This window comes from Bison bison, unplaced genomic scaffold (genome assembly GCF_000754665.1).
Source record: "Bison bison bison isolate TAMUID 2011002044 unplaced genomic scaffold, Bison_UMD1.0 scf7180017864029, whole genome shotgun sequence".
Taxonomy (NCBI): domain Eukaryota; kingdom Metazoa; phylum Chordata; class Mammalia; order Artiodactyla; family Bovidae; genus Bison; species Bison bison.
Genome location: NW_011494601.1, coordinates 2,639,805 through 2,653,180, shown reverse-complemented (window position 1 = coordinate 2,653,180; position 13,376 = coordinate 2,639,805). Strand labels below are relative to the sequence as shown.

General features: G+C 50.5%; 1 protein-coding gene across 1 annotated transcript in view; it reads left to right on the top strand.

The window, feature by feature from the left end:
* The first annotated feature begins 12,784 nt into the window (after nucleotides 1-12,784).
* Nucleotides 12,785-13,376, top strand: part of PPIF (peptidylprolyl isomerase F) — a 6,993-nt gene continuing 6,401 nt past the window's right edge. Inside the window, exon 1 of the mRNA XM_010834165.1 lies at nucleotides 12,785-13,104. Within this exon, the coding sequence (XP_010832467.1) occupies nucleotides 12,907-13,104 (198 nt within the window). The 5' untranslated portion in view covers nucleotides 12,785-12,906. The remainder of the gene's footprint in view (nucleotides 13,105-13,376) is intronic.

Sequence of the window (13,376 nt, the reverse complement as noted above, 5' to 3'; positions counted from 1 at the left end):
ACAGATTGTTTTGGGTGCGGGGTGGCTGATTGAAAGGGAATATAAGGGAATGTCCCAGGATGATGGACACATTCTATACCTTGATTGGGGTGTTGGTTGCATAAAGATAAACATTTGTCAAAACTCTTCAAACTCTACTCTTCAGATCAGTGCATCTTATTGAAGGTAAATTACACTCGAATAAAGTTGGAGGTGGGGTGGGAAGCACCTCCTGGAAGCATTGAGGAAGTCTGACAGAGGGGCTCAGGCTGGAGCACAGGGAGAGGCATCCTCCAGTCTCTAAGCTGGGGCAGGAGTGGCAGAATGGGCACAAGGGATGCTAAAGAGGTGGAGAGGCATTCCTGATTGACAGGAGGCGGGCAGTGGGGAGGAGGCGGGTGTGACTCGTGGGCCCCTTTCTCTGCACCTCTGGTGCTTTAGTCACCAGCCTGTCCCCACTCCATCCCTGGGACTTCCAGCTGTCACCATCTTGTGATGCTCCATGACTTATGGCAGAAGAAGCCCAGATAACTTGGGCCCTGAGATCAGCGGAGTGGGGCCCTGGGGCTTTCCAGACGTGCCTGCTATGCTGTAGGGAGGAGACTACAGGCTGGGTGGGCCAGCTCGACTCATGGTGGTTTGGGGCACCCAGGGAACCACTAGAACTTCCAGTAAAAGCCACCTGGGAGGGGTAGCCCACCCTCCCCGTGTAACCAAGGAGACAACCAAGGTCTGGGAGGGCAGAGGAGGAGCCCAAGGCCTGCTTTTCTCCCGCCTCCTCCCACGCGACTCTGACCTCAGCTGGGTGGGCAGTTGCTGGTACAGTGGCCAACACAGACCCTTCCCTCCCAGAGAGGTGGATGGGAAGCTGGTGAGGGGTTACCCTTCCCCTCAGAACATGGCACAGAAGGGCAGGGAAGCATAAAAGCTCAGCCAGCTCCCTCTGTAGGCCTCAGCAGATGAAGCACACCGGGGCCTGGGGTGGAGCTGGCAGGAAAGTCCCTTTCATGCGTCACTCTGTCATCATATACCCCACCCTTGAACTTCCCTTAAGCGTGTTCTCTCCCTGTCATCGGCCTCAGCAAGGACTCAATCACTGGTCAAAAAGTTCCTCGAGATGCTTTCCACTTAGTCCCAAGAACTGAGCATCTCTGAAGGGCCATGATGGGGTTTCCTCTTGGTTTCTCCCTTTCCCCACGTCCACTGAATTATTGGTGCACTGAATTATTCCTGAACAAAGGAAACTTCGATACATTTTTTTAAACTTGGGTACATGTTTTATTGAGATATAGAAAGTGTGTTAGTTGCTCAGTCATTTCCAACTCTTTGCAACCCCATGGACTGTAGCCTGCCAGGCTCCTCTGTCCATGGAATTCTCCAGGAAAGAATACTGGAGTAGATAGCCATTCCCTTCTCCAGGGTATCTTCCCAACCCGAGGATCAAAGCCAGATCTCCTGCATTGCAGGCAGGTTCTTTACCATCTGAGTTACCAGGGAAGCCCATTATTGAGGTATACCATAATAATATAGTGACTGCACATGTTATCAGTGTAGAGTTCGACAAATTGTACACACATAGCTACCACACCCAGATCAAGATACAGAACATTTCCAGAATTCCAGAAGGCTCCTTGTACCACCTTCTCACTCACCTGACCCCAAAAGTAACTGCTGATTTCTCTGACTTTAGATGAGTTTTACCTTCTCTTGTACTTCTTAAAGATGGAATCATCCAGTACACACTCTGGCTTTTTTTCTCTTTTTTGCTCAATATGTCTGTGAGATTCACCCATGAAGCAGTATGTATCAGTAGTTGGCTCTTTTTTATTGCTGGGTGGTACTCCATTGCATGGATGTACCACAGTGTGGGTATCTATTTCACTGTTAATGGGCATTGGGGTTGTTCCGAGTTTGAGGCTCTTATGAATGTTCAATACAGATGGACATTCTCATTTCTCTTGAATATATGTCTAGAAGTGGAATTTTTCTCGAGTCATAGGTTCAGTTCAGTTCAGTTCAGTCACTCAGTCGTGTCCAGCTCTTTGTGACCCCATGAATCGTAGCACACCAGGCCTCCCTGTCCATCACCAACTCCCGGAGTTCACTCAGACTCATGTCCATCGAGTCAGTGATGCCATCCAGCCATCTCATCCTCTGTCGTCCCCTTCTCCTCCTGCTCCCAATCCCTCCCAGCATCAGAGTCTTTTCCAATGAGTCAACTCTTCACATCAGGTGGCCAAAGTACTGGAGTTTCAGCTTTAGCATCATTCCTTCCAAAGAAATCCCAGGGCTGATCTCCTTCAGAATGGACTGGTTGGATCTCCTTGCAGTCCAAGAGACTCTCAAGAGTCTTCTCCAATACCACAGTTCAAAAGCATCCATTCTTTGGTGCTCAGCTTTCTTCACAGTCCAACTCTCACATCCATACACGACCACTGGAAAAACCATAGCCTTGACTAGACGGACCTTTGTTGGCAAAGTAATGTCTCTGCTTTTGAATATGCTATCTAGGTTGGTCATAACTTTCCTTCCAAGGAATAAGCATCTTTTAATTTCGTGGCTGCAGTCACCATCTGCAGTTTTTTTGGAGCTCAAAAAAATAAAGTCTGACACTGTTTCTATTGTTTCCCCATCTATTTCCCATGAAGTGATGGGACCAGATGCCATGATCTTAGTTTTCTGAATGTTGAGTCATAGGTTAGCATATTTTTAACTTTAGTAGATAATTGCCAAACAGTTTCCTGAAATGATTGAACCCATTTACATTCCCAATAACAATGCATGAAAGTTCTAGCTATGCCACATCCTCACTCTTTTAATTCTAGCCATCCAAATGGCTATATAATGCTATCTCACTAGGGCTTTAAAACATTTCAGTTCAGTTCAGTCACTCAGTCGTGTCTGCCTCTCTGCAACCCCGTGGACTGCAGCACGCCAGGCTTCCCTGTCCATCATCAACTCCCAGAGTTTACTCAAACTTATGTCCATTGAGTCGGTGATGCCGTCCAACCATCTCATCCTCTGTCGTCCCCTTCTCCTTCTGCCTTCAATCTTGCCCAGCATCAGAATCTTTTCAAATGAGCCAGTTCTTCTCATCAAGTGGCCAAAGTATTGGAGTTTCAGCTTCAGCATCAGTCCTTCCAATGAATATTCAGGACTGATTTCCTTTATGATGGATGGTTAAAACATTTGCTTTCTCCAATGGCACCCCACTCCAGTACTCTTGCCTGGAAAATCCCATGGATGGAGGAGCCTGGTGGGCTGCAGTCCATGGGGTCACTAAGAGTTGGACACGACGGAGCGCTTCACTTTCACTTTTCACTTGCATGCATTGGAGAAGGAAATGGCAACCCACTCCAGTGTTCTTGCCTGGAGAATCCCAGGGATGGGGGAGCCTGGTGGGCTGCCGTCTATGGGGTCGCGCAGAGTCGGACACGACTGAAGCGACTTAGCAGTAGCAATGACTTATGATAATAACTTATGATAAGCTTTTCATATGCTTATGGGTTATGTGGATATGCTTTTTTGTGTGTGAAATACCTAGTCAAGTCTTTTGACCACTGTTTTAGGCCTGTTTGCCTTTTTGCATTGATTTATAGGAGTTCTTAATGTTACTGGATATGAACTTTTGTCAGATGTATGCATTGTGAATATCTTCTCCCAGTTCATGGCTTCACTTCTTTACTTCTTTTTGAATTCTGTTTTTTTTTTTTTTCCTTCCTGTTTTATTGCAGTGTAAGAGACATAGGAGCACTGTGTAAGTTCAAGGTATACAGCATAATGACGTGACTTGCCTACATCATGAAATGATGACCACAGTAAGTTTAGTGAATGTCCATCATCTCACATAGATATGGCTTCACTTCTTTACTGCATGTTCTTAATGATGCCTTTTGTTGAACAGAAGTTACTACTGTTAGTGAAGTCTAAGCTATCCGTCTCTTCTCTTGTGTTTGATGCTTTTTACATCCTCTAAGAAATCGCTGAGAAGCCCGGGTTTTGTGCTGGCAAGGGTCATGCAGCTTCCATTCTGGCCTCCTCCCAGGGCAGGATTCAGACAGTTATTACTCACCCAACCCTGTCTCTGAAGCCAGCTGTTTATCAGTTTGTCCACCCACCTATCCATCCACCCACCTGCTCACGCCCCTATCCATCCATCTATCCATCCATCGATCTTGCCCACATTTGCCATCACCATGAGCTGAGTGATGACACGTAGTTACAGGATGGAATGGTGATGGAGTTAGAGATGAACAAGACCCCCAAGGAGCTTATGATCTGGTGGGAAAATACAACCCACATGAAGTCCTTGACAGGTTCCTGCTTATCCTCCTACCGTCCTAAAATCTGTAGCTTTCATTCATTCCTCCCATTGATTTGTCTTTGTTCTGTGACCCCTTCTAATATCTGTAGATAGTCCTGTTCCTACAAATACGAGCTACAAATAGCAGAGGTGATTCTCACCTCTCACATTTCAGGTACTTGGTCTTTATTGATAAGGCGTGAGATGGTCAACAGCCCTGGCCCACCGTTGGCTTAAATCCTGCTTGTGACCAGCTTGTACTCAGAGAAGTGTTCCCCTGTTGGGGGGTGGTCAGAAGGAGACACCTTCACCAGGGCTGACTAGCCAGCATGGGTATTTGAAGGCTGGCCCTGTGGGACCAGCAGGTGGCCTAACCTGGCAGCAGAGAGGTAGGCAGTGGACCCAAGCAGGAGTTCAACCATCTGATGGAGCTGACCAAGAAGGAAATGGGGACAGGGGCTGGGGGTACAAGCTGTCATGTAGAAGGGTGGTCTCCTTCCTGACTGAAAGGAGTGGCTTCCAGCTCTCTGCTGCTGGTCTCAAGTTGCACTGGGGACTTGGGCCAGTAGTGAGGAGGGTGGAGAAACTGTACCCTTCCTGGGGGCCTTCATCTAACCTCTGGCCACTGACTTGGCAAATATATATCATCTCCCCAAGCCAAGCATCGGACTGGCTCCCTCCCTGACCTCTTTCTGGGGAAGTGGCTCAAAACCAATAAAAACAAAGAAGAGCCTGTTGGCCTTGGCCCCAACCAGCCCAGCCTTGGTCACTCCTCTGTGATCTGACCGCCCAGAATCCATGCAGGCCTGGCTGCCATCCTGACTGCATAGCACCTGCCCTCCCAACAACACTGGTCCTTTGTCAAAGGAGATGGCTTGTGGGGACAGCCCTGGGGAGAGGAACAGCTGAGCAGACCAGGCTGGTGCCACGTGGGACAGGGGGGCTTCAGCAAACAAGGCGTCCTAGAGAGTCGCCTGTGGGGCTGGAGAAGGATCAGACAGTAAGTCCAACCACAGTGCCTGATGAGACTGAAACAAGAATCGAGGACAGGAGGCTGAGCAACCCCCAAGCCTTGGCCATAGGACCCTCCCCAGACACACACCTGCCGCCACGCAGACTCCTCTCTCTCCCTCCCCCACCTCTTTGCTGAGCCCAGCCCTCACGGTGACTCTGCCAGGTCTGGCTCAGGGGTGACTGGACTGGCCTCTCTGATCCCTCAATAGGCAAAGAGAGCCCAAGGGTGGCCCTTCTGTTCATTGTTTGCTCAGAGCTTAGGGGTGACAGATACCCCCTGAAGTCAGCCCCTTGTGGGCTCTATGGCTGGGATGATTGAGAGGCAGATCCGGGCTGAAAAGAAAGTCATTTCCACCCTTTCTTTGTGCCAGGCATGGTGTCAAGGGCTTGACTTGCAGCATCTCAACAGACCTCACAACAACTTTCAGAGGGTCAGACTCAACTTGTAATAGGGTTACATCCCCATAAACACATCTTAAGTTGACAATCCTGAGTCAAAAATGCATTTAATACACATGATCTACCAAGCATCATAGCTTAACCTAGCCTACTTTAAACATAAGTAGATCACTTACATTGGACTACAGTTGAGGAAAATCATCTAACACTAAGCCTATTTTATAATGAACTGTTGAATTGCTCATGTACTTTCTTTCTTTCTTTCTTTTTTTTTGGCCATGCCACATGACTTGTGGGATCTTAGTTCCCCAGCCAGGGATTGAACCTAGGCCAGGGACAGCCCTGTGATACTGACATGCAGTCTTAGGAACACAGCCTGAGAGTCAATCAATTTTCCAAGCTCATCTAACATCTGAAATCTTTGTTATATAAGTTGAGGCCTCTTCCAGTCTAACTACTATCTGCTAACCTTTTGTACTAAAATTCAAGGACAATGGAGATTAATTCTGAGATTAGGCCAAGTCAAGTCAAATACAGGCTTAGCCACTTAATGTGAGGAAGACACTGTAACGTCAGACAGCTTATATAACCTCTGTTAGTTTTGGAGACCTCCAAAGAGGAGCTCTTTATAACTGCTTTATAAAGATCAGTTAACACTAGTACCTGTTCCTAAGGGCCGTGGAGGATTAAGAAGTAATATAGGGCATTCCTTGGCAGTCCAGTGGTTAGGACTTCATGCTCTCCCTGTCAAAGGCTCAGGTTCAATCCCTGGTCAAGGAACTAAGATCCCACAAGCCACATGGCTCAGCCAAAATAGGAAGAAAGAATGTAAATTCTTACTATGTGCAATTATATTGAGTGTGCAGTAAATGATAAGTATTCTTACTGTTATCAAGCATCTAAGACTATAGTGCTTATTTTAATTGGAAGTAAAAACAAAACTTGCCATCATTGGTAGGCAATCTTGATTATGTAGAGGGTAGGTAATGTTAATTCGAAGGGAATTCATTCAACTGGAAGATGAAGAGATACAAATGTTAATAAGTAGAGACTGAGGGTAAAGCCAATAGATTCAAGAAAATCACACAGGTCAACAGGAGAAACAAACAAACCAAAAGCAGGGATGGGGATGCAGAATTGCAGGCTCTTTGCCTCCTGGCAGCCACAGAGTAGAGCTCAGAGCTCAGATGAGGTTGGCCCAAGCAGCCCCTTAGTCTTGGCAGAGGCTCGAGTCCCACTTTTAGGGAATGTGGCAATGAGGCCCTGTCCTTAGGATATTGTTATCCTTAGGATAACAATACCAACCAGGGCTGGCCAACACAGGTGGGAGTGGGTGTGCACGATGGCTGACCTGAGCTGGCTTGGGAAGCTCTTGAGTCCTGCTGCGGGCTCCTTTTCCTGTTGACTCTGTGTGAATAACAGTATATGTGTGTTTATACATCGCTCACCTGTGCAAGTGGACACCATCTCCAGCAGGGCTGAAAACCAATGGTAGATTCTCTAGGGCAAGAAGACCCAGCCAGAGCGGGGGCAATGCAAGCTTTGGAGCCAGCCAGGCCTGGGCAAGTCCTGCTCAGCCACCTGGTATCTGTGCGGCTTGGGTAAGTCACTGGCTTGGAGCTGTCCTCACCGTGTGCAGACAGGAGCCTCTCCCTTGTGGAGTTATCACAAGGATAGATGGGATGGCAGATCAAAACCGCCAAGCAGTGTCAGGCTAGCCGGAAGAAAGGCTGTAAGAAAGGGATGCTATCTGGTATGATCCACCTAAGAGGTGCCACTTGGAACCCACCAGTTCCTGAAGGAAGACACATAGCTAAGGAGAATGGGGAAGAATGCCAGTCTCCACTTGACACTTGAGGGACCTTGGAGAAATTGCTTACCCTCTCTGGACACCCATTCCTTCATCTGTAAACAGAGTTAATCCCCCAGTTAGCAGGTTCCTCCTGAGGATGGGGTGATGTCTAGAAAGTGCTTAGTGCAAAGCCCTGCACCAAGTTATTAAGAAGTACTGTCCTTTCTCTGAGGCCACTGGAATGCCATGGCTAATCCCTAGCTCAGGCCCTCTTGCCAATGGCTTCCTCACACCTTCCCCTCTCTCTCAGGCTCCATGTATTCTCTCCTTCAGAGGAATGAGACAACAATAGCAGCCCAGCCCACATGGTCACCAAGACCCATCAGGCCATCTCTCAGGGCCAGTTGTCGCCAACTCGGCCCTGAGGTCTCTGCCAAGAGTGGGTGAAGACACAAGCCTGCTGAGATGGCAGGTCAGAGTGGAGCTGTGTGTGGAGCAATGGGATAGGAGCTGGGTTTTAAAGGGCCCTGGCTACAGGTTTCATCTATCTATTAGTTATCTGTGCTGCATAACACGTGACCCAACACTGAGGAGCTTAAAGGAACAAGCATCTTATTGTCTCAGGGTTCCTGTGGGTCAGATGTCCGGGCATGGTTTAGCTGGGTCTCCTGGCTCAAGGTCTCTCAGGAGGTGGTGGTCAAGGCGCCAGCTGGGCGGCAGTCACCCCAAGGCTCTACGGGACCTGCAGGATCCACTTCCAAGCTGGCTCACATGGCTGCTGGCTGCCTGCAGAAGATGCATGTCTAAGTCTCTCCTGCAGTGGCTGGCCAGTTTGGGTTCCTCACCACCGGGGCCTCCACGGGCTGCCTGAGTGTGTTAAAGGGCAGCGGCTGAGGAGAGACAGAGAGAGCGAGCCCAAGGCGGGAAGCACAGTCTCCTTGTTGCCTAATCTTGGAAGAGGCACCCCACCACTTTTGCCCTATTCTGTTCACTAGGAGGAAGTTGTTATGTCCAGCCCACATCCAAGATGGGGGCAACGCCAGGCTGTGACTACTGGGGCATCACTGGGGATCATCTTAGAGCCCGCCTGACTCACTGGGGGTGGGATCAGGGAAAGATGCCATCATAACTTTGTATTGGTTTATTTACCTGGCCGCCCTGGTCTTACCTGCAGCATGTGAGATCTAGTTCCCTAACCAGGGATTGAACCCAGGCCCCCTGCATTGGAAGCATGGAGTCTTAGCCACATAACCATTTTATAGAGTGGGAAGAGCCCAAACTCAGTGACCCTGGCTCAAGGGCTGGCTCCTCAGTATAGCCTTAGGCTGTCTGCCACTTTGCTATTTACAGCTCTAGTTCCCTCCTCTACTAGGTGAGATAACATTCCAGCCCAGCTGACCTCACAAGTTGTGTTGTGGATCAAAAGACACACGGTCTGATGAATATACTTAAGCAAGCCTCCAAATATTACACATCAGTTGGTGTGATGATGGTGTTCTTACATTATTAAAGGGAGTCTTGGGTCAGCAGTAGTAAAAATCTACCCATAAAAAAAATCCATCTATCAGGGACTTCCCTGGTGGTCCAGTGGCTAAGACTCCACCCTCCCAATGTAGGGGCCCAGGTTTGATCCCTGGTTGAAGAACTAGATCCCACATACTCTGACTAAGGCCCAGCAAATCCAAATAAAAATAATAAATATATATGTTTTTAAATCCACCCATAAAAAAATCCACTCACAGGAGTGCACCTTAGGGTACATATCCATAGGGCACCACATCATTCACTCAAAGCCAGCCTTCCCACCTTGACCGAGTCCTCAGCTGGCCTAGGTCAGGCGGTGTGCATTCATTCATTCATTCATTCACAGAGGCCCTCATGCTCAATGCCCCTCACCAGCTCCCTAATATGAACAGTTCTGTGACGCAGACATTAGTAACCCCACAGACCACCTAGAAGAAACAGGAGCTATTCTGTATCTTGAGGGTAAAGCTCAGACCCTGCATTTAGTAGGAGCCCTGAAAACATGTCTGCTGAGTGAATCTTGCAGAAAGAGCCCCGGTAAGTGTGAAGAGAGGGGTTTGACCACAGTCCCAGTACTTCGAGGCTGTGTGACCAGAGGCAAGTTCCTTTCCCTCTCTGAACTTCAGGTCTCTCATCTACACAGTAGAGATCAGAGCTTGCAAACTACAGGGCCAGAGGCCCCAGCCAGGGTGTGAATATGCTGTTTAGGGCTTATTTAGGGTTTAATTTTATTTTAAAATGAGTTGCCAATATATGAGTTGGGAGATTTCCATGAAACCCAAAGTTTTCAGTTTTTATTGAAAAATGAGACCTGACTACACTGGACCCATTGTATACATACAATAATTGACCGGCTGGGGTAGGAGCTGCCCTTTAACGGTGCTGTTTGGACACAGGACACAGTGCTGCCTCCACTTTCTCCCTATAGCCTTGCCCAGCATGCCTCACCCTGAGGTGTCACTGCCCGGCCCCCACAGGTATCTGAGCTTGCAACCCCAGATGTCAGCATAATCTGACAGCTCTTTGGCTCTGTGAGGCCTACAGATGGCTTTACAGGATCCCTGAGTGATGAAAACCATTAACACCCTGGATAAGAAGCCACTTGGGCTGAGCAGAGAGCAACTGCTGTTTCTAAGGATGACACAGAGTTTATAAATAACCTCAGAGCCAGGTGAGTGTGACACCTACCCCGTCTCACCTGGGTGGGGATTGGGCATGTTTCAGTCCATGGCTCAGGCCAGGGACAGTCCCTGCTCCTGATGCCAACTGAGGTCAGCACAGGAAGAAATGATTTCACAGCTGAGCCTGTGGAGCAGGTGCAATTTTCTCTGGCTCAGGCAAGAGGCAGTGATGATGTTTGATTTTCCAAAGAGGATAGAAGGTATAACACAGTGGAATGAAGTATTGCACCATCCGTGGTTTCCCAGTGCTATTCAACAACGTGAGACCTCAGCCTGGCCTTCAGGATTCTCCGTGACCGCCACGCCTCATCCCCTGCCAGGCTTTCAGCTCATGGTTAATACTGGAGCCTTTCCTTGAAGGTGCCCTGACCTCTCCCAGTTCTGGGCTGGCCTTGGCTCATTCCCCCTCTGGAATCTCCTCTCTGCATCTTTTTGTCTCTGTCCCTCAAATGCAGTTGTCTCCAGGCTGACCCCCCAGACAGAAACCATCTTCCTTGTCCCCTGAGTTCCACGGCCCCCTGGCTAACTCCTTAGTTTCTCTCTTGCTGTGTCATCTGTCCAAGGTTGGTCTCTGTTGCCCTCCCCACTCTGTCCCAACTACCAGCTCCTTGATAATCACGACAAATGCAAACCCTGATTTCGGGGTCAGACTCCTTCCAGCTCTGTCCTTAGGCAACTCCTCGCCTAACACTTTGGGCCTTGCTTCCCCATCTAGGCAATGGAACTGCTTCTCAGGCTGCGGTGAGGGCTAGGCAAGGGCTTTGGAAATTAAGGAGGTTACACAAATGAAGGCAGCTCTTCCCTGGCACTGGACTCTCATGCTCCACTGAGACAGAGTCCCTCCAGGAGCCAGCTTGAGAGACAATGGGGGACTGAGAACACACTTGGTTAGCTGAGAGCTATATGAGCCCAGGGCCTGGAACTGACATGTAAGGTGATTCTTCTCTTCCTCTTTGGAATCTGCAGAATGCACTGATATAGGGGAGGATGTGGGAGACGTGCTGAGGGCCCACATAGGGCAGAGAGCAAGCTGGCTTCCTAAGCAAGCCTATTCTACTTCAAGGCACAATCACAAAAGAGGAGACGCTATTCCTCAGGATAGAGTGAGGCCCTGTCCTGGACTGGGACCTGGAGAGCATCTGGGCTCCAGGATGTAGCCGGAATATCACTGAGTGACCAGGCTCCTCCTGGGGCAGAAATAGAGAAGAGGACTGTGGACTTCCAGAAAAAGGCCAAGCCAGCACTCCCATGCGGCTAGGACCCTCTGCTCTGCCCTCATGAATTGCCTTAGGTCAGCATTTTGCTGGCTGACCTCTTCCCAGGAGTCATTTCAGGGTCTGGGGCAGGTCAATTTAGAGTTTAAGTTCATCTGACTCCAAGGCACAGATCCCACCCTCTTCTCTGCCCACTCAGAACTCTGAGCCCCTGCAGCCGAGGCCCACCACTGTCTGAGCAAAGACCATCCACGCTCTGTCCACCGCTGATGCTCATGGCACAGCACTTAATAGCTGACCAACCCCCTTACTCTTGCTCCTTTTATTCTTGGAACAGACCTGGAAAACAAGAAGGGGAGAGATTAGAATCACACACTATTCTGCAGAGAGGTCTGGGAGGACTGGCCCTGGCTGGCGGCAGGGGACTTCCCGGTTCGCTGACCTCTGGGCAGTGCCTTCCTCTCTCCCAGCCTCAGTCATACATCTTGGGAATTGCAGATGTTGGCTCAGATGCTCTCTCAAGTCCCCTGCCCGTCACTCATTTCCTGTGGGCCTCTCATGCCCGTAGGCTTCTGTGAAGCCCACCTCAGCATGTGGGGTAGATTCCCCCTCACTGTGGTTCCTCGCTCTCAGTTCCCCTTCCCATCCTGCCTTCTCGCTTTTCCTTGGACTGGCCCCTGTGCTGTTACCTGCAGATGCAGTTTTGGGGGCAGGACTGGGGGCAGGAGGGGAGCTAGCAGCCATCTGTTCTGGTTGCTGGCATTCAGGACTATCTGGGCGTCAGGGAGGGGGAGTCAGACCCAGTCCTGGCGGAGGGCTGGGGGTCTGGTAAGAGCATGACAGGCCCAGGCTGAGTCTGGAAGAGGGACTGGTTTCTGGAAGCATCTGGAGACAAGCCCAGGCTTGGACAAGGAGCCCTGTGTTCACAATGGGAGGAGTCTGCCTGTCTCCTCCTGTCACCTCTCATTCTAATTCCACCTCTCGATTCCAGCTTTCTTTGTCTGACTCTCAGTTGCCACAGTCTCTCTTGGTCTGTCTGTCCATTTGCAGGGCCTATGATAGGGCGAGGGACAGTGAACACAAAAGCCTCAAAGGCAGACTTCTGTTATATTCAAAGAAAAACATATGGAGGCTCCTATTTTGGAGTTAACCACGTTTTAAAATTTACCCCTTATTTTCATCTATTGGGACCCTCACAAAATAGAACCGGCCTCCCTTGGCAAAGTCGCGTCTGTCCCTCACGTTTCCAGCCCTGGTTGGGGTGTGTTCAGACTTCACGCCCCACCGCCCCACCAGCCGGGGTGCGCTGCCATCTGGGGCCAGCAGGGGGAGCCCGCGAACAGGTTGGAGGAGGCGGGATGGAGGCGGGGCCGCGAGGCCGGCTGGGCCAATAAAGGCGGCGGTGCGCGGCAGCTGCTGACTCTGCCCACTGGGCACTAGTGACCCTCTCTTCCGTCCTCTCCGTTCGCCGGTTGATCTCTAGCTCGGACCCGCGCGCCCATGATGCTAGCGCTCCGCTGCGGACCCCGCCTGCTCGGTCTGCTCTCCGGCCCGCGCTCAGCGCACCTGCGCCTCCCCGCGGTTCGCGCTTGCAGCAGCGGCAGCGGCTCCCACGGCTCGTCCTCTTCCTCCGGGAACCCGCTAGTGTACCTGGACGTGGGCGCTGACGGGCAGCCACTCGGCCGCGTGGTGCTGGAGGTGAGACCACCGAACCGGACCGCTCTGGACTGGGCGTGGGGGACGGTCCCGGAAGAGCCTTGGACCGCAGGCCGGCGCTGTGCCTGGCTCGCTGGGTGACCTTGCTTCCTGCCCCCGGGCTCTGGGCCTCAGTTTCCCCATCTCTTAAGAAGGGGCATCGGACTGGTCTCTCCAGGCCTCCCCTTCGGATCTTTGAACTAGTGGAGGCGGGAGGGAAGGCGCGTGTGGAGGAGAAAGCTCAAGGTCAGATCGTAGGCTAGGAGGGTCCGCCC